Raw genomic sequence first — 21,729 nt, forward strand, 5'->3', positions numbered from 1 at the left:
TAAATCTATAGAAAATGTCGTTATGAAATTACACTATAATTTATCTTTTACAATAATTGTTATTGCATAAAAATAGTGTGCCACAAAAAAAAAACTAAAATCCTACATAAAATAAGCTGACGTTGCTATGACGTTGACAGTTAGTCCCGTTCGCTGATATTGTCAAATTGACAATCAGTCGTGGTAGCGTAGCATATTTTAAAAAATCGTAAATTTTATATTATAATTACTTTTAGGTGCTAGTCACAAATAACTGCATTTATAACTTAGAGTATGTACTAAAATAAGAATGTATTCAAAATACAACTACTTCTTCCTTCTCTGTGTAACATGGCAGATCGCAGTGGTCTCGTCAGCCGATCACCTGCTGGAAGGTATTTACTGTGGGAAAGCAAATTGTTATGAAGTTCTTGGTGTAACGAGAGAAGCTACCAAGAATGAGATCGCTAAAAACTACAGACAACTGGCCAAAAGGTTTCATCCCGATTTGCACAGGACACCCGAAACAAAAAAAGAAGCGGAGGAAAAATTCAAGGAAATAGCAACAGCGTACGAAATCTTGCGGGATGATGAAGAGAGATCAGACTACGACTACATGTTGGACAACCCTCAGGAGTACTACGCTCACTACTACAGGTATTATCGCCGGCGTATGGCGCCGAAAGTCGACGTGCGCATTGTGATCGCTGTTACTATTACCATTATATCCATAATACAGTACTATAGCGCGTGGTCTAAATACGACACCGCCATCAAATACTTCATGACAGTGCCAAAGTATAGAAATAAAGCTCTCGAATTAGCCAAAACCGAAATGAAAGAAGTACAGTCTAAGAGTAAAGGAGTGAAGAAGTCTAAAGCTGAACAGAAAGTGGAGCAAGACAGGTTGATAAGGAAAGTTATTGAGGAGAATATGGATATCAAAGGAGCCTATGCCAAGCCTGAGATAGTTGACATACTGTGGGTGCAGTTAATCATCCTACCCTACACCATAGCATATTACATTTACTGGTATCTTAGGTGGTTTTGGAATTTCACCATACTGAAGAAACCATATGGTGAGGAAGAAAAGTTATATTTAATCAGGAAGTATATGAAACTTGGACAGCATCAGTTCAATGCTATAGATGATAAGGAGAGGCAAGAGTTCCTGGATGAAGAACTTTGGATCAAAGAGAACTTCAAAGTTTGGAAGGAAATCAAAGACGAAGAAGCTAAGAAGGCTTTAGCAGAAAATAATAAATACAAACAGTACAGAAGGTATATTAAGCAACATGGAGTTGGGCGAATGACGTTTGACGACTCGTAGTTTTGTGATAGCAGTAATTAATTTATTAATAAACTTAGGATCAGTCCATTATGACATTTTATTGACAATTTACTATCTCATTTTACTTAATATTTCTTTGAATCATATAATAATTAAAACACCAAAAATTATACACAAAACAAAAATAAAACAAATGTTTTTTTACACAATTTGTTACTTTATTTCTTTAATCTCTATTTGTCTCAACATGTACTAAGATGATTCAATACAATTAATCATACAACACATTCATAATTTACAATCATCACAAACAGCAATTCAATAAGGCATACTAACACACCGGGTGCTCTTACACAGACACAAGGCAAGTATGTGAACAATCACATTTGTCCTGAAACATACATTACAAAGTGGTTTGTCCACATTTGAAAAAACTTAAAAAGTGCTCCTCATTTATCAAGACAAATCAAAATCGTTATACAAAACAAAATGAGATCCTTAATTACAAAATATAATGCAGTGACCGCAAAACAAGCAATCAAATTGCATTGGCAGTGCTTCTGACCCTTAAATATACTTTTAACAATAATTCCAATAGCCAAAAATGATAATTTTGGAATGTTTATACATCACTATACACAATCATACTGCTGCCGCATTTTACATCCAAGTTTTTCACACGCATTTACAAGAATAGGGCACCTTTATATTGCTACGTCTGAAGGCGATCAGTCACTTACAATATTGTCGAAACAGAATCCTATTTATCGTCATTTAACAATTAAAATTATATTGGGAAGACATCACGGAAATAAAATAAAGTAAAAAATAAAACATTTTCGTTGCTATCAATGGCTAAATGATTACCTAACTTAAATTGCACAGTTGTGACGATAACAAAACGAAAGTAACGAGCGATTAGTTTCGATTGCAATGGTATTGCGAGCGACTATCGCCGGTCGCAAGTTGACATTATGAAACCGAGAAAAACTTATTGTTGAAGAAAATTAAAATTTGCTTATTTATAATAGGTATTGTGCTGTAGAAGTCTCGTTAAAAAAGGTGTTTAATTCTAATTTACGTGCAGTAATTTGTTTACTCAGGTGAGTAATCAAAAAGTCTGAAACATAATTCGTAGTGCCTTTTTTTGAACGTTTCAGTACGTCAACTTGCCAGACACAGCCAATCAGTATTTCTAAAACTGTACTTATTGCTTTAGGAAATAATAATTAACGACTAATTGATGTGTCCAGACATCTTGAGTGTGCATTGTTCGATAACCACCAACAATTTGTACAACAATATTATAATCAGGTCAATATTTCAGTTTAATGTGGTCATTCCCTATTTCGTGATCAAGATACACTTTATGAGCAAAACTGCTAAACGCTACAACCGGTTTAAAATATTTTCGACCTTATTCTTATAGAAATAAGATTGAAAATGACATCAATTCTTAGTCAGTTTTGCAACTCTATGGTAACATTCTATTGCAATTATTTAAGGCCTGCTTGTTTAATTTGTGACTTACAAAGATCAATGATAGTTTCGTTTTAAAGCCGCTGTTTTCGCTGCATATGCTAAATACTAATTTATTATTTGATATAATATAATCAAACTATTTTAAGGTCAGTGCAGCGCTTCCAGCGGCTTTAAACTCTTATTGTCCACTCGACAAGTTTCTTCACAACAAATGATTATCAGGTACATTTTTATTATGTGGCTTATATCGTCAAAAGATAACTTGTGGTGTTTTACAGGGATAGAAGTCATTATGAGAGGAATCGTTGCAGTATCATTCCCTTGAAAAAATCACAGTTTTATAGCATTCATACTTTAGGTGTATTTTAGGATTACAATCTAATGAAACAGAACTTGATGGCAAGTTTATACTCAGCTGTTGGGTAATTTATGTGAAAAATACAAATTATCAAATAACTCTATAATTATGCATTTTTTTGCACATGTTAACTTGATATCGGTGACCTGCACTTATATCAGCTGCCAGATAAACTCTTACGTTATATCTCTATTGAAAATAAATAAACAAAAATCACCTACAGTAAAATTACATACATACATATAGCCTAATAGATAAGTAGCCTATAGATATGTTTAAGCTTGGAAACTACTACAAAGTTGATAAAACTGTGAGATTTAGAAGGCTGTAAGTATAAACTCTGTTTCCACAACATGGCCACTACGAATCGAGTAGAATACATATTTTGTACACACAATTTCTCAATCTCTATACAATATCATCATCATATCATATTATAATGTATTTACACAAAACATTTATTTAAATATAACCTCTCGTTTATTTACTTTATTGGGGACAATACGACGTCATATCGATTCAATATTTAGTTATAATCTATCTACATAAATAGTATACACAAAATAATGATTCTAGTCTTTTTTCAATGTGCTATTTCGTTTCAGATCGTTTGTAAGATATACTTTAAATAATCATTGTTTACATGGCAGAGACCCATCGTTGGAAACTTTGTCATTATATTTCAATATTAAGATCAAAGTAACGATGTTTCCCTGGCATGTAAAAAGTTGAACAAATCACATTTCGTTCAATTTAATAGTCGAATTAGTCGATTAATTTATTATGCATAAACGATAATGTAGAGGTAAAGATTTTATTCAACCACTTCAATTTACTGACTAGGTATTTTTATCGACTAACATTATAATCGATTCATTAAGTTCACAATGGCTCCAAGAAATCTTTAACTTTAAAGTGTAAACTTATCACTAAAATCGAATTATTCGATATAATTCGTAAGTGAAAGTATCCGAGTCGACATAATCAACTATTGAATGGAACGCATCACACCGATGGTATCGAGTCACGGGTATTCATATGCGGAGCGCGGGAGTAGCCACGTCACCTGTCACTCAGTCCAACAGCACGTGACGCACGTCTACCGCCGCGCGCGCTTGTGCTGCGCGCGCACGGCGACGTGCAGGGCGCGGCCTCACACGGGCGTCTCGTGCTCCGCCTCCTCTATCCGCCCCAGCCGCCACGCGTTCGGGTCCGTCGCTGCATATCATGGAAGGAGATATACATTATAAACTGATCCAGTTTGATTGGAAATCTTTTACATTTAACGACTTTAACTGTGTGAACCTATGAACAAACATCTACCTCGATATTTGATTTTGTTCAATGCGGACGTGGCTTTTATTCATCCCATCCAAGAATAGAATTTTGAAAGGTATAAAGATATTCAATTCAAGTCGTAAAATGTAAACGGCAATTTTAGTGTTGTGCTCACAAATTACCCATGACATTTTTGACAAATCATAATTGACAATGACAAGAGTACTTTGTATTTCAATCATAGTTTTAGTGAATTACCCAGAGAGTAAGGTCCTCACAGAACTAGCCAACATTCACACAAGCTTAATAACGTCACGTTTCACCGTGTTGTGCACGTGTCGATGACTGTTAGACGTTACACAAAAAATAAATACTGGCAATGTTGCCAGATGGAAAATATAAAAACAAAATGAGTCTGAAATGTACTTTAGACATGTTTTGTTTTTACTTCCTGTTTCAATAAAATAAAGATGTAGTTTTTATAGGCAATTGAAACTCGAAAATGGGCCCTATAACTAAAGAATTTGAAGTACATTTCAGACTGGGGGGATGGAGACAACATTTTGGTAGTAAATGTATAACAAACAAAAGCGCAACTTTTCGCAAGCAATGCGTGTTGTGTGGATGTAAACTAGCGTAATGTGACACGAATTACTGTAGTTTTAAGCCTTATTTATAACAAATATATTTGGGCTTAAATCTACAGTTTATGAAGCTTATAGCCAAGAAGGCGTTTAGTAGTCAAACATTATTTTTTATATTTAATGTGAGTTAGGAGTGAGGCAACACATACTGATGAAATATTTTTTTGGGAAATAAATATTTTTATGTGGCCTTCTGATAAACTGAAAGCAAATTAAAAATAATATTCAGTGCCTAACTTGTGCTAGGTTTTTTATTTTATTTTTGTATTTCAAAAGGCCACATAAAAAGACAAATAATTTATCGTGAAAATGAGTGGTGTGAAACAAATAACATAAAACAAAAATATTACCTTCAACAGTCGATCTTCCAAACATGCTTTGGGAGTTCGGACAAAGGATGGGACTACGGGAGTGATACTGCTTACAGAACTAAATATAACTTACGTATACTAAATATACTTAGCGGGTTAAGGTAACAACTATTATTAAAGCATACAGTTAGGTCAGGATGGGCAAACAGGTAAACTGGAAACTTTTTAACATCCACAAATCCATCTTTTGAATATCCACATAGATTTCAAGTGGTTTGATCTACAGAAAATGACAGTTTTATATTTTTAACCCAAGATTCGACCTTCGACTCGCGCCTCGAGGGGACTACTTCCCGTTCCCGGATGGATAAAAAAACCTGAGTCCGTCACCCGGTTTTAAGCTTCAAAATAATAAGGCTAGAAAAGAACGCAAAACTACTGTTTACTCATCCTGACCATTAAATCACATGCACCATCAATATCATAATAATACATTTGTAAGTTATATGAGAGCATTAATAAGACTAGGTACACACTTAATACTCAGACACAGGGCTACAACTTGCGAATACAAATACTTATGGTTTTAATACTTCTTTATGATATGAAGCTAATATTAATGATCAAAGGGCAATATAATAGTGAAAACATACTTCAAATGTTTTTAGATATGTATGCAGTGATGTTTTCAATGATAAAATAATTACATATAATTTTGTGCCAGAATATGTGTCCACCATTTAATTAATTTAGAGAGAGCTTAGCTTATGCCAAAAAATTAATATCAAAATATACTACAACTAATTTTATTAATAACTACCCAACCTTATTGGACACTTACCCTGACTTAGGGCCGATTTTTTCAATAGTCTACCAACTTTAAAAAATCAAATTAAAATTAGAGTTTGACATAATTTCTTCACAAAATCTGTCAGACTGACATTAATTTTACTTTTTCAAACATAAGTTCAATAGAGCGATTGTAAACTCGGCCCTTGATATAGAAATATAATGTATTTAATACATAATTTTATGATAAATAAGCTCTTAAAAGCCACCACGCGCCTTACCATAATATAAAATACTTAAATTTGATATATTGTGAATATAAGATATTTATGGAGACATGGATTGTGATAAGTATTGTGATGTAATGATACAATACGGTTTTTTATATTAAGTATTAAAATGAGAAGTGATGATGAAAATGGAACAAATAAGTAATTTTTTAAGTTTAGTAAGATTCATAACTTAAAACACAGGGCGGTTGTAAAAAAAAATATTAAAGCCAGTAAGTTATAACGCTCTAAGAATGGAAAGTTTTCTTGGCTCATTTCCTGAGAAATTTAGCAAATTACGCAATTGACCAAACATTTTTCATCACTTCTCATTTAGGCCCGAGTTCATCGACAAAATAAACGTATTTTTTTTTTCTTAAAACAACAGTTTACTACGAAACTTGAAAATGTTTTTATTTGAAGATGTTATTTTGTCGGTGAACTTTGGGCCTAGAAGTTTGTATGGATATATGAATAAGCTTGTTGTATGGTAGTGAGAGGACTAACGGGAAAGGATTGTTTTACGCTTCACGATCATATTTTAATAATATCGTATAAAAAATTTAAACATCGCCAAATAGTTTTTTTTTTCATTGAAAAATTGTTTTTTTTTTTTTGTTTGTTTTAAATTCTGAATTGATTTATATACATTAAACGTAAAACAAGAAGTTTTCAATTTATATTTAACCAGCTGTAGCATTATTTACTGTCAAGCTTTTTTTTCAACATTGTCTTCATTGAAATAAAATCAAAAATCAATCGAAAGAACTTTCGCAACGTAGTAATAATCGTGAAGAATATGTAGGATGGGCAGGGAGCAAGCTCGTCGTCCGTGGCGTGGCGCAGGCGGCGCTGCGCGGCTCCGCAGTCATCGACACGCACAACAACACAACGTTACGCACACGACCCACGGCCTAGCACGCATAGCAATCTCGACCCGCTAAAATTTAACGTTCATCAAAATTTAATACTCGTCAAAAACGTTCAATATAAGATTTTTCAAGATTTTTGATGTTCGTCGACAGTTTTAATGATCATCAAAAGTTTTAAAGTTCATCAAAAATTTTAATATTCATCAAAATTGACGATTGCCATCATTTTACCTATTTTAACGGAACTCCCAAGACTGCTTTGCGTAATTGTAAAAGAATTTACTTAAAAATTACATAGTGCTGAATTTAAAGAGATTATGGCTTGTGATTTGAATAATAGTAAATTAACAATACGATACTCTATAAGGGGACTTCACGTACGGCTATTAATTAGCTAAACAACAACAATATACCTAAGTATGTCTGCTAGATTACTGTAAAAAGCATAACATTGATATAAGGACCAATACGACATCAACATACTTTATTTAATTATCCTATAAATAAGTTAAATTATAAAGCAACATAAGCAGACACACCAAAGTAATGTAACATTACAAAAGACCAATGGGAGCTCTCGAAAGTAAGAAATCTTTACACACCATCGTTTAGCATCTCAAAAATGGTTTCATTTTAATGCCTTGAAAAAGGCATAATGTATGCCCGTCTCATGTACACCCTGAATTTTCACATAAGTACCACGAAATTCAACTTCTTTATTTGTAGTTTTGCTTGGGCTAGGAATTCGTCACAGTTAATGACAAAATTCTATCTCCTCTATTTCTTATGGGCCACTTGATGTAATGTGAAATAGATACTAGTATTTCAAATAGATATTTCAGATTCTAATAATGATCTACTATTTAATTATGTAAGTAGGATCATTCAAATGGTTTTCGATAGTAATTCAGTTTGAAAGTCATGGTTCCTTTAAAACGAATGGGCTTATAGAAGCAATAAATTTTCAAATACTTTCTTATTTCCTTAACCGATAGTGTGTAAGAATCCATAAAATTGTAAATGATATAATTCTACCTATGACAATTATCACCTACACTAGCTTGGATTTTATCATGCATGATGTATGAAATTATTGAGCATTTGTTTTTTTATAATTATGATACCATATCAGATAGGAATCATTGCTTATCATCCCGAATTTAAGACTATTGAATAATGATGACGAACGAAAAAGATGCAAACATAATTTCCTTGTCTTATGCAAGTATGAAAATATGAACGATGATTTATTTAAGTCATCATATTTATGAAAGAAAAGAATATCGGAAAAGCCACTCAAAATTAAGAATTGCTCAAACATCATTCATTTTACGTTTAAGTATTTTGAGGTGGGATAGTAAACCCAGTCTCTAGATGCTACTTCAAATGTCAGATCTAAAACAAATGCTCAACATCGGATGAAGAGATGAAGATATCGGACTCCATATAAATTTCTATGGTTGCACGCACACTAATCTTTATCCGTGTGTGCGTGCTCTTTTATTTTATATGGAGTCGTTGACGAGGATCTAGCATGAACGGAAATAAACGTGATGCTTTTGTGAATGTTCCTTTTTAAAAAACATTGAAAATATCTTAGTAGATACAGATAGCCTTATTGAACCAATCCATATGAGCAAGCTTTTTAAACAAAAATTATAACTGAAACATGTTTTCTTCCACCAAAAAAAAAGAATTGCCAAATGCCCTCAAAAAAAAACACTCACAATAACATCACAACCCTTCACACTAGATCGATACACCTATTTTTTAACTAGAAACGATTCGTTTCGCTCACGGATAGTATTCTTTTGACATCCCTTTATACAGGATGGACCAAAAGGCTTCATCAATCACGAAAACCATATTCCTCATGCTTTTAATAAACAAAATTCTCGAAAACTATAAAAAATCGCGGAACATACTTGGGCTATCCTCTAAGCATGGGGAATCTAGACTTTGGACATATTTTTGACCATGCTGTATAGCAACTGTCAAAATACTACCACCCGCAAGGTAAACGAATCGTTCCTTTTCAAAGTAGCTAAACAAAATCCAACATCAACACAATCTCACTGTACCTTGCAGCTGTCGGTTAAGCAAAGCGGTGATGCCGGGCCCGTCTCCCGCTTTCTTGACGACCAGCATTGGCTTATCCTCGCCTTCCTCATAGCTGTTCGGCAGATGTCCGTTCGACACCGCCATTGTTTCGCTCACCTGGAGATTTTCGGCGGTAAAGTCAGTTGGGGATTTTGAATTTGGAAATGGATTCGGATGTGAATACAAGGAGGTCGGTGTCTTTGTCTATGTTTTGAGAATGTAAACAAAAGAAATACACGAATTCATAACCTATAGTTCGGCCATTCAGAGAATGCGTTCCTGACACGTCGCGATTGAACTGACGACGTAACTTTGCAATGGCGTTGCAGTTACGATAAAAATATTTTTGCTGGTTGTTTACCGTTTTAACAATTGAGGAGCATTAAAACAACATTATTATATCAATAATCAATGAATGTAGTTACGTCGTCAGTTCAATCGCGACGTGTCAGGAACGCATTCTCTGAATGGCCGAACTATAGTCCTTTTTGAGAAGTCTGTTAAAAGTGAATGTTATTATTATGTCAATTGAATTTATCAGTCCAAATGTGAAGATACAGTAGAGTTATTGTAATACCGTTTTATTACCACAAAGGGTCCCGTTTTACGATTTTGGGACCACAGCTCTAAAAACAGATCCTCTAGGGAAACCGTGCTACAATTTTGTCCAAATATAATATTGAGCACACCTACATCGTACGTCACATGAGCGCATTGTATTTTGATATCCGGAATAGACAGCTTATTAAAATATTCACAGAATACATTTTGATACAGAGATTAAACTGACTACCTATTTATTATGCATACAAAGATTACAATGGAAAGACAGACGGTTTTGGGGAAAGCGTATAGTATCAGGGCCCAATAAGACCCTGTGCGACAATTTGGTAAAAGACAACAAACCCAAAATAGCTTTTTACTTTTTAGAATCTTCTGGATTCTCCTTTTTACAAACAATTTTGTATGTACGTATGTTTCTTCCTCTTTTACGCAAAACCAAACGAATGGATTTTGATGAAAGGATCATGCCCATATTAGTATGGAGTCAAAAGTCAGCAACGCCATGCAATGCCCAAATTCCAGTTCTATGTCATACGATAGCTTTACAGCCATATTTGTAAGATATCTAGATTTAATATTATATAAAGCACCGATTCAAAAGATATTGGACATTAAACATGATAAATTCCCACTGGTTTTTTATACATTTTATCGTTTATAGACAGCATTGCTATTAGTTTTTCACTAGGAACTTCATGATCATCATGAATTCATGACTTAATTGTATGTTATTAGATAAACATGTCAGTTATTTGAATATATTGTATACAGTAAATGAATATATACATGGGCCAAAGGACGAGATTACAGACAGTAATAAATAAAGCATGATTGAAACGATGTCATGTACTGCAATATCAACAAGAATGTCTTATTTTTTTTTATTTTTTAACCGGTGCTTTTTAAGACTTCAAATTATCATCATAATTCTAGTTTTTATTTAATAGGGCTATCTTGTAATATACTTTCTCTGGGCGTTACTGGGGCACAGATGGGCATGGTCCTTTGGCACGGCATCCTGTGGCTTAAATATCCGAATAAAATTTAGGCAACTTTTTATCACGGTGCGGAAAGTACATAGTTCCTACGGGAAATGAATTATTAAATTCTTGACCGTTATTTGAAGCTTACTAGTTTGAGATAGGCACCTACGTGTTTTCCGCTTTTATCTCTGTCCTTTTCTACCCCATATCTTGCATCTCTCTCGCACACCGACCAGTTTCACTCCCCACCAGGCAGGAGGCGACGAGTGTTCTCGGCGGCCACAGTTCGTCATTGGCGTCTTGTTTTCCGCCCGAGAAGGTTGGTCTAACCAACCGCTGTAGTATTTCGTTGAAAAATAAACTCAGTGCTCTCGCAGAACACAGGTGAGTTTATAATATTTTATACAATTTGTTAACGGTTTTACCGTTCGATATTCGATTTTGCGAAATCAAGTGTTAATATTTTGTACAGCTACCCCTTTTTTGTCACGAGTTTCTTCCGTGTACTTTTTTTTTTCAGTAATTTGTTTTCAGAATGAGTGACTTATAAAGCAAATACGGATGCGGTAAATAATAAAGCTACCACAGCCCGTGCACGTGACTATGGAAAAGAAAGCAAGCCCGAAGTTCCTAAGGCACCTGTGGCCCTAGTTCAATCCTGCAAGGCGTTCAACTTTTTGACAAAAAAGAATGGTGTGAGGTGCGGTCCAACCAGCATCTCCTTAGTTCGGACTGGTCACTACCGCACTTGAAGAGGGCTGGTGGTGTCAAGAAAGCTTTTCGGCCTTGAAAGACTTGGTACGCTCCCCTCGGACTGCCAGTAAGTCTGTTAGCCACCCCCCATGGGGGTCGGCTCATTATTACGGCGTGTGATGGTTTTCGGCCTTGAAAGACTTGGTACGCTCCCCTCGGACTGCCAGTAAGTCTGTTAGCCACCCCCCATGGGGGTCGGCTCATTATCACGGCGTGTGATGGTTTTCGGCCTTGAAAGACTTGGTACGCTCCCCTCGGACTGCCAGTAAGTCTGTTAGCCACCCCCCGTAGGGGTCGGCTCATTATCACGGCGTGTGATGGTTTTCGGCCTTGAAAGACTTGGTACGCTCCGCCTAGGACTGCCAGTAAGTATACTAGCCACCCCCCGCAGGGGTCGGTTCATTATCACGGACCCGCGCAGGGTACCAATCTTGCATTTTGCGAGTCGCAGCATCATTACAAAGCAGGGACCAGTAAGTATACTAGCCACCCCCCGCAGGGGTCGGTTCATTATCACGGACCCGCGCAGGGTACCAATCTTGCATGTTGCGAGTAGCAGCATCATTACAAAGCAGGGACCAGTAAGTATACTAGCCATCCCCCGCAGGGGTCGGCTCATTATCACGGACCCTCGCAGGGTACCAATCATGCATGTTGCGGGTCGTACCATCATTGCAATCTACCCTCGCAGGGTGGCTTTTTGGATCGACTTTCGAAGAGTCGCCATTATAACCTTCCCTCGAAGGGAAATGGTAATCACACTCACGCTGAATGGCGTGTGACGCAAAACTCTAAAAGCTCCCTTGGGATATCACGAGTAAATTACAATAGGAACCATGTCCAACAGAGGAAACAGAAAGCGTCCAGGACCGCAGGCGGACTTTGATGCGTCCAACAAGGCACGTAAGTTATGACTTTCCAGGCGGGTTGCCTAACATTATATCAAGACCAATGGAAAGAAATGGGAGCTCCGCCTTTCTTGTTGAAAATAATAACTGGGTATCGCATACCATTGGCCAAAAGCCACCTTTGATAGATAATGCCAGATTTGACCAGAGAGTCCAAAGAGATGGATGTCGTCATATCCCAAATGATAAAACAAAAAGTTCTATTGATAGCTGCAAATTCTGCAAGCTTTCTTTCCAATATGTTTCTTGTGCCCAAAAGGCGACGGAAAGAACCGTCCAATACTCAATCTCAAGGTTCTCAACAAGTTCATAATTACGGAACCCTTCAGTTTAATAAATGTTTTTCGGGTGCTAGAGTTTCTTCAGAAAGACGAATGGCTGTGCAAGTGGATCTCGCCCAGGCTTACTTCTACCTTCCGGTAGCCGAAGGTCACAGATATGTTCTTCGACTAGTATACAGAAGAAGACTGCTTCAGATTACGTGCCTACCATTTGGCTTAAGCACGGCACCCAAGACCTTCGCCACAGTGACCAATTTGGGTGGCTCAAACTTTGAAGACTCAAGGGATACTTATAATTGTGTATCTCGATTTTCTGGTGGCTCGCCATGATATATTTGCCTACTTTGGGATCATTTGCACCATGTTTTGGATGGCAAGTGAATAAATCGCAAGCATTATCAACAAGATAATGACAAAACGCACTACGTGACAAACAGCACGACAAACTTAGAAGACCTGCATAGCTTGATAGGACTTTTAAACTTCGCAAGTTTTCGTTGTTCCATACGGCAGACTGCATTACCGGGCTCTCCTCACTATCCTCAATGCAGTGTTGAACAGCAATCTATACCTACCCTATTCATGGAACCGTGAGCCAAACGGTGAACAAACCATAAAAAGGGTTCTTATAAGTCACGATTGAAGTAATGATCATATTTTATAAAAATAACTACGAAAGTAATATACTGACAACATTAGAAATGATATTTTAGAACGATGTCTGTGGAACTTATGCAATCTTTTCAAACTTAATTGAAATCAAATATGTATAATAAATGCCGTAAATTATTTTCTTAATTTTAATGAAATATGTAGTAAATCGTTTACATGTAAAATGAACCTAGAAGTCTTGACTGTCATACATAGAACCCTACTTAATTGAAGACCACAGATACTAAGAACATTTTACATAAAAATGTGACGTTTTTGTCATCGGTCGGGTTATACCCACCATTTTGAAAAAGTGTCATTCTTTGGTTACATTGTGGGCTCACGGCTCGGTGAATGGAGTATAGCAATGTTGAACCTACCAGCAGATACCTTAGCAGATCTAAAGTGGTGGCTGGTCAGCTGCCACCAAACCTTGGATATTCATTCGCCACTTCCCTGTCACCTTATAACCACGGACGCCTCCGATGTAGGATGGGGGCACAACTGAACGGAACTCCCGTAATGGGTTCATGGAACGAGAGAGAAAAAGGCTTTCACTGCGATCTGAAAGAGATGCTTGCAGTATTAACTGGAAAATCACGGCAAGTTGCTAAAGAGATCAACAGCCATTTTTCAATGCAGAAATGGGACTGTGGTGTCATATCTAAGAAATCAAGGTGGCACCCGATCAAGGAGCCTACCGAACTTGACGTACAGAGTATTCAGTTATCTTGAGCTGTATCAAATCTATCACGTCGTGAATCATATACCAGCCCTATTCAACAGTCAGGCAGACCATCTCTCCTGACACAAACCTCCACCGGAGTGGCATCTTGTATCAGCAGTGAACCTATTTGCCTCGAAGCGAGCCCAGGGACACATAGTTGTGTACTACGTGCCCCTAGATCTGAAGGACCCGAAAGCGGGGTTCCACGATGCATTTTTCTCAAGTTTTGACTTACCCGCTAGCATGGGTATTACCGCCACCTTACCTTATACCGTAGGTCCTCAGTCATCTCAATTCAGGAACGGGAGTTAATCTCATAGTAGTTCCTTCGGTGGCACCAGGTATTTTGGCGAGCAGATTTGAAGTCCCGATCATTAGCAGTACCCTACACATTGATGAACCTCGAGCAGAAACCGATAGACACAGCAACGGGGATACCCCCTGCCAAGGTCAAGGAAATGGGGGGGGGAGGGACAAGGAGTCTCTCCGACTGAAGTCTTCTTCAATCCACACGCAACACTTATCAATCAGCTTGGAGTCGATGGTTAAATTGGGGCGAAAAGTATGAAATTGGATCCTATGAATCCTTGAATCCCTATTTGGACCTATACTTACCCAATTTTTAGCGGACTTACACATAGTAAATAAACTAGCATACAATACTATTTTATTACACAAGTCAGTTATAGCTACACTATGCAATGCAGAAACCACTCTAGAGCTAGGTTCACACGTTCTAGTCGGACACATTTTAAAATCAATAGCGCTGAGCAAACCTGTTCCCCGGGAAGCCGTCCATCTGAAATATTGACCAATTGGTAACCTACTTAAGTGCAGTAAACGTAGACGAGAATAATCCATTTGCAACTTCCAGGCACACTGCTGCTCTTTCTTTTGCTAGCTTGTTTCGGAAAGGCGAGTCCATGATCTTTCCTTGCTTGCAATAGACCCAGAACATTTCAAAAACAACAAAGATAATTTAATCTTATGGCCAGTCTTTGGCTCTAAGACCGACAGTTCTAGTCATAGGCAGTCGGGTTGTTGTTTGATGGATAATCAGGAAAATATAAATCTAAGTCCAGTGTATTGGGTCAGAAAGACTAAAGCCTTGTTAGAAGATAGACGGACATCGGCTAATTCCTTAAATTTATTTATATCCGTTAGAGGCCAACCAAAGGCAGGCACCCGAACGATGATGCGGGTGGATTAAGACATTGTTAAGAGGCAGGAATAACTACAACCCCAGGAAGCTTCCACTCGGCGGTAGCGTCAAAATCTGTGTTGACAATATACCTTTGGACGATATATTAGCAAAGGGTAATTGGCGATCAGGCAATACATTTGCCCATTTTTACAGAAGGGAAAGATACCCACTAAATAGAAGTAGCAAGTTATCTCGATTATTTAATTAATCCAGCTGATTAATGTCTATATTTTTGTTACTATTGTTATTAAGAAGTATCGCAATGTTTTTGTTAATTACTATTAGAAAATGAAATCAATTTTTGCTTTTGTTCTTGCATCTCTCTTTTAATTTTTATTACTCATCCTTCGAGCCCCTTTCCCAACTATGTTGGGGTCGGCTTCCAGTCTAACAGGATGTAGCTGAGTACCAGTACCAGTTAACTTTGATTACATTAGTATTCCAGGATGCAATACACATACTTACATGTGATTACTCGTGTACCTAAGTACCTATTTACATACACAATTTCATTGTGCTTTTGCTCACATTGGCGTCCACTTCCACCAGGCGATAACAAACACGTCTCAAACTAGTAAGCTTCAAATAACGGTCAAGAATTTAATAGCAGCGTTTTACCTGAAATAAAACGCATATTAAATACTTACCTTATTTGAAGCTTACATTTTAATTTCTGCCTGGTGTTTTCGACTCAATGACGAACTGTGGCCGCCGAGAACACTCGTCGCCTCCTGCCTGGTGGGGAGTGAAACTGGTCGGTGTGCGAGAGAGATGCAAGATATGGGGTAGAAAAGGACAGAGATAAAAGCGGAAAACACGTAGGTGCCTATCTCAAACTAGTAAGCTTCAAATAAGGTAAGTATTTAATATGCGTTTTATTTCAGGTAAAACGCTGCTATTATTCTGCCATAAAAAATGCCAATTTTCCCAGACCAATCAGAACAACACGAACCAATACCGCGATGTTGTTTAGATCATAATGCAGCCATGTAACCCGTAAAGTGGGTCAACTGAGTTTTCACGAAACAGCCTAGTTGTGTGAATAAATAATTTCGGGGTAGTCCGATATGAATTTGTAATATAGCTAATAGCAACATTATTTACGTCGAGAACAGGCCGTATAGAATAGTTAACATGGCGAAGTAATGTTTTAGTAAAGCTAGTTCTTCAATAAATCGATATAAAATTCGAAGATAATCCGATCGAGAAAGTTAGCTCGATAGTTGATCCACTGAACATAATTATGAAAGAAGTTTTCTAATAACATTATTTGTTAGTTAAGACTTTTCGGTCTAGCTCTTAGTCCTCAAGTAACTAAGTTATATTACTTTAATTTCATGAAGAACAATATACAGTTCATTATCCAATATAACCAAAAAGTATTTTTATTTAAGGACTAGCTTTTGCCCGCGGCTTCGCTCCCGTCAACTGACTTCTCTACTTTACCCTATTTTTTTTTCATAAGAACCTTCTCCTGACAATAACAAACACAACAAAAAAGAATTAGCCAAATTGGTCCAGGCGTTGTTGAGTTATGCGCTTACCAACACATTTTGCGATTCATTTTTATATTATAGATAAAGAAAAAAACGGACATTATTGACCATTCTGTTGTTACACGGCTACATCTGATTAATCAATTGAAGTAGACCATTCCATCTCACCTGCATAAGTTTATGAACAACATCCCGACCCAGTATGTGGTCGAACACGGCCTGAAGGAAGGCGTCTGACATGATGGAGAGCTTCAGCTTGTCTCGGTGCCACACCAGCACTCTGGACTCTTCCATCGCCATTATCGACACCTGAAATTTTTAGAACAGCTTTGAGAAAAAGGACATAGTAGACCAAACTTAGTTTGGCACACTTGTAATGGTGGTTCTTCGTCTTTCGTATTTTCAAGATTGAAAACCTTCTCCGTGTGGGATATGGGATTGCGGACAGAGTAAAAGAATTAGAGGATCGTAAAAGCCCGTTTCGTTATTTCAGTTATCCCGTTGGGAACGTCACCCAAAGTGAAAAATAAACGATTTTGTAACAAAAAAAAAAACGAATTTGCTCGTGTTTCAATTAACCACTATGCTGGTTTTCTAACTTTATCACTGCCGTTCGTGTACTTAGTGCATACTCTTTCAAATAAAAGTCACAAAAGTAAGAGTGATTTGCACACGATCCTCCTCACCATCGAGCACGAACAACAAGCGAAACCAATTAATTTAAGCACCCACGCAACAAAAACGATGTCTTCACTTCACCAAGGGCGGATCCAGCTTCGGCGCCAGGGGGGGGTCACCCAGTCATGGTCAAGTCACAAAAAATATTATATTGTAGCGTATACTTCTTTTAATATTAAAAGTAGTAGTATAAATACAATAAGTACGTACGGAGCGAGCTCGAAATTTTTACGAATGTTAAGAAAAGTGTTTTCATGTAGAAAATGGCCAGAGCAGAGTGAGCGCAATTTCTCGTACATATTTATATACTACACACAGGTGCCAAACAAAAAAGCGCGAGCGAAGCGAGCGCGAAAATTTTGTGTTCAGGTCGAGGACTAAGGTTAAAAAAGTTTTTTTATCTAGGAAATGGTCCGAGCTGAGCGAACGCGATTTCTTGGACATAATCACAGATGCGAAATTGAAAAAAGCGTGCGCGAAAATTTTTATTCAGTTCGAGGACTAAAAGTAGATGAAAATGCTTTCTTGCTGTATAACAAATAAACAGCACAAATACAAGAAAGCGCGATCATAGCAAGCGCGAGATTTTTTTCAGGTTGAAGACTTAACGTTTGAAAAGTATTGTGTACGCAGAAAAGGGCGCGTACGTTTTTTTATTGCAGCAACAGTAAAACATTTTCTGTGAAAACTTCAATTGTCTTACTATTGGTAAGGGTTCATGAGATTAGGGCCGTCTCTAGCTCATGTAGCGCCTGGGTGCAATCATCACCCAAGCGCCACCTATGTATCTATTGAAAGATTATGAGTAGTACATATTGATCGAAGTACTTTACAAGGAATATAAATAAGAACGTTCGAACGAAAGTCACTTTTTTGGTAGGTTAAAATGTTTCCAAATCATTGTAGGCTCAAACTGTTGGCCAGATTTAAGTTATGAAATTTGAGACAGGACAACGTAATTGTAAAAATTAGCGCGAGCGAAGCGAGCGCGCAAATTTTTTAATTTTGGGACACAAAAAGTTTATGTTTTAAAAACCGCTGTAAAGTAACAAGCAGTCGGAAGCGTAAACTGTTTTGTTTTTGAGGACTCCATTAATATATTTTTTTTGCTATATTTGACTTATGAAGTATTCAAGGCAAGGTAATTATATGTACCCTGCCTTGATAACTTCATATTGCGCGAGCGAAGCGAGCGCGAAATTTTTTGAGCCTACGACACAAAAGCACCTGATTAAGTACATTGTAAAGCAACAAGTAGCCGCGAGCGCAGCGAGCGCGAACTTTTTTAGATTATTTGTTTGAAGACTCACAAATCAGACTGGGAATTACGTACAAATAAAAAGGAACCGTGATTAGAGCGAGTGCCATTTGTGTTCGTTGATTCGGTGCGTCAATAAAAATAATAAACAATCAGAAATACAGCACAGACATAGTCATTTACTCGCGAGCGTAGCGAGCTAGAATTTTTTTCACTTAGTTGGAGCATGTAATGTAGACAACCCGGACAGCGGATTCTTAGTAACAGGGTCCCGTTTCCTCCTTTTGGGTACGGATAAAGAGTAAATAAAGAATAGAGAGCGAGCGTTGCGAGCACGAATTCTTCAGCAAAAATACTCTACCTATTCACTCGGAATAAAAATTATCTTATACTTATAACAAAAACATCGTGTTTAACCATTTCAATTATTAGTCCTCTTAGGTCCTGAACCTGGCCCAGGGGGGGGTCATGACCTTGTGACCTACCCCCTGGATCCGCCGTTGCACTTCACATACATAATTTACTTATCACAACAAACGACATTATTACAGCGTATACGTTTACATAACTCCATTCACAACAGCACTATTAACATACATAATGGCATGTACTTAAACACAAAACATGGCATACACAGTCAAGCCAGATTTCGCGATGCCATGTCTGCCAAAGGGGATCCAAAAAGCGGTTACGTCGAAGCAGCACTTGAGCGTGCAAAACGTACGGATCGTTTAAACTACACTGTAAACGAACAAAACGGGCCAAAATTGAATTTTCCACTTCCATTAGAAGCGATGGATACTGGAGAAAAACTTTTCTGAGTAAAAATCTTCGCGCTTGCTACTAAAGTGATATTGCGTCGTTAGGTAATGAGTCCTGCTATCTAGACTGGTTCTTTTATGTCTAGTCCTCGGAGAAATGTGATCTTGTCCTGATTGCAAGGAATAAAGTATAGCCGTCTTTACCTAAAGACGTTGAAGTTAAGAACAAGATAATTATGGCGAAGATTAACCTCATGACGGTCGTTTTAAAGTTCTAGACTGGTTTAGGACATAACAACGTGAATATTTTAGGTACAGCAGTGTACATATGAATCATAAGTTTTATTACAAATCCAAAAGGTCACACAATCATAGTTAGGCCACAAATTACAGTACACCTACTGCCGATGACGTAATAATTCTTTGTATTTCAGTAGTATTAAATTCTCTTTAGCCCACGAGAGAAATCTACAAGTACATAATAACTTCTTCATTCATAAAAACCAAATTAATTTGAATAATTTACGAGACTTCACTTTTGCTGTGTGCGTCGTATAGAACAAAAACGCCTACGAATATTATGGTAATAGCCGAGCGAATGAGAGTGAAATCATGACTGGATCGTACAATAACGCATATACTTGCAGATGGTTGGGGAACTAAACGACAGGAACTTGAAGAAGGTGAATTTTTTTATACTGTCGAAAGCAACCACGGAAATTAAGTAAAGTCACGTTACTGTATTTATACCTTCATACAGAACCAAAAATATATTTTCAGGAGTAAAGAATTTAAAAGCAACGCAGAAAAAACACGACAAGTTGGAAACATGTAACTTTTTATAACTTAAGCCTTTGACCAGCAGTCTCGAAGGTCCAATTTGATCATCCAGTGGCTTTCTAAATAAAACTTCTGTACCTCCTACATGATATCAAAGAGGTCGCAAGGGACACCCACCTACGTTTAGATGCGATTACGACACGATGCGTACATTTTCATATCATATAGTATGCATATATTTTATACAACCTGTATTGGATGGAAATAGGCCACTTCACTACAACGTGGAGCATGTTATTTCCTCTTGGATCTTCACTGGGTATTTATTTGCAAAAAATATTAGTGGATAAATAAAGGGCCATAATTGAGAATTTAATAACTCCTTTCCCTGTACATAGGACGGTTTAACAACGCAACGATGAGGTGAGAGAGAACAATGACATGAAAGCAAAAACACAATTGAGCCGTTTTAAAATGTGTCATATTCTTATTTAGCACAGTAACGTCTTCCGATCAAAATAAACGAGAGAAACTTAATAGCTTGGCCGACTTAGCGACCTACTTAATTGTCCTGTGCCATTTTTAGACTCTATGGCGTCATACTATAAACTGGCACTCTTCAGTACCCGAATATAGCAGAAATTATACAGTAGAACATTGTACATCTGAATAATACTTGTAAGTAGATCACAGAGGTTGGAGATAAGGCAAATTTTTGGCAAAGGTTTTACTAGACAAAATACAGCGCGACAAGTTTTAAAGCCAGTTTCCGTTTAGATAAGAGCATAAAAAGTATGTTTACTAATTTAAAAAATGCAGAAGTTTTGTGAAAACACATTGTCTGAATTTTTCAGAAAAGTATTTTCAAAACTGGACCAACTCAAACCATTTGTCGTTTAGAAACCTGTGGTCTCTAACACGTTTTTACTCGAAAGCCAAGAAAGATTTTAGAGATTGAGATTGAGACTAACCAAGAAAATAAAATTTCTTTAAAGTTAAGCCTATTGTTCCAAATCAATCAAAAAGGCCTGTTGCCTTGAATTGCAGCGTAAACGAGGTTACTCGATTTACACATTGATTAGTCTCCGTACTATACGCATGGCCAGTTAACAGCCCATAAGATCGGTTTACACTTTAATTAGCACGGTTAACGGTCTACTCAAATATCCGACACGAACACACAAAAAACACTGGTGAACTATAAACTTACATGCTTACATTGTTACGACTGCCTGACAAATTGGTCTTTTGAGTCGGTTATTGATATTTATGAACATTTTTATGGTTCGCTTTTTGGCAACGACGAATGAGG

The 21,729-nt window shown here is 37.0% G+C and overlaps 2 protein-coding genes across 3 annotated transcripts in view; one reads left to right on the forward strand and one right to left on the reverse strand.

Annotated features, from left to right (window-relative positions):
- Window positions 1-143: 143 nt before the first annotated feature.
- LOC124633628 (dnaJ homolog subfamily C member 25 homolog) lies at window positions 144-1,479 on the forward strand. The gene has a single exon (XM_047168910.1). The coding sequence runs from the start codon at window positions 290-292 to the stop codon at window positions 1,307-1,309; it is 1,020 nt and encodes a 339-aa protein (XP_047024866.1). The 5' UTR covers window positions 144-289; the 3' UTR covers window positions 1,310-1,479.
- LOC124633627 (blood vessel epicardial substance-like) overlaps window positions 1,467-21,729 on the reverse strand; it is a 43,725-nt gene continuing 23,462 nt past the window's right edge. Inside the window, exons 4-7 of one of the 2 annotated variants that reach the window (XR_006984766.1) lie at window positions 17,109-17,249; window positions 9,355-9,490; window positions 5,383-7,341; window positions 1,467-4,328 (exon numbers count right to left, since the gene is read on the reverse strand). Coding sequence is in view for 1 of the 2 variants with exons in the window: in XM_047168908.1 (XP_047024864.1) it covers window positions 4,264-4,328; window positions 9,355-9,490; window positions 17,109-17,249 (342 nt within the window). In the remaining variant the exon portion in view is untranslated. The remainder of the gene's footprint in view (window positions 4,329-5,382; window positions 7,342-9,354; window positions 9,491-17,108; window positions 17,250-21,729) is intronic. The other variant, XM_047168908.1, reaches the window with a different exon arrangement.

The sequence above is a fragment of the Helicoverpa zea genome, chromosome 10, assembly GCF_022581195.2.
Source record: "Helicoverpa zea isolate HzStark_Cry1AcR chromosome 10, ilHelZeax1.1, whole genome shotgun sequence".
Taxonomy (NCBI): Eukaryota; Metazoa; Arthropoda; class Insecta; order Lepidoptera; family Noctuidae; genus Helicoverpa; species Helicoverpa zea.

Coding starts and splice junctions, on each gene's coding strand:
- LOC124633628 (XM_047168910.1), top strand. CDS start 290: ATGTATTCAAAATACAACTACTTCTTCCTTCTCTGTGTAACATGGCAG.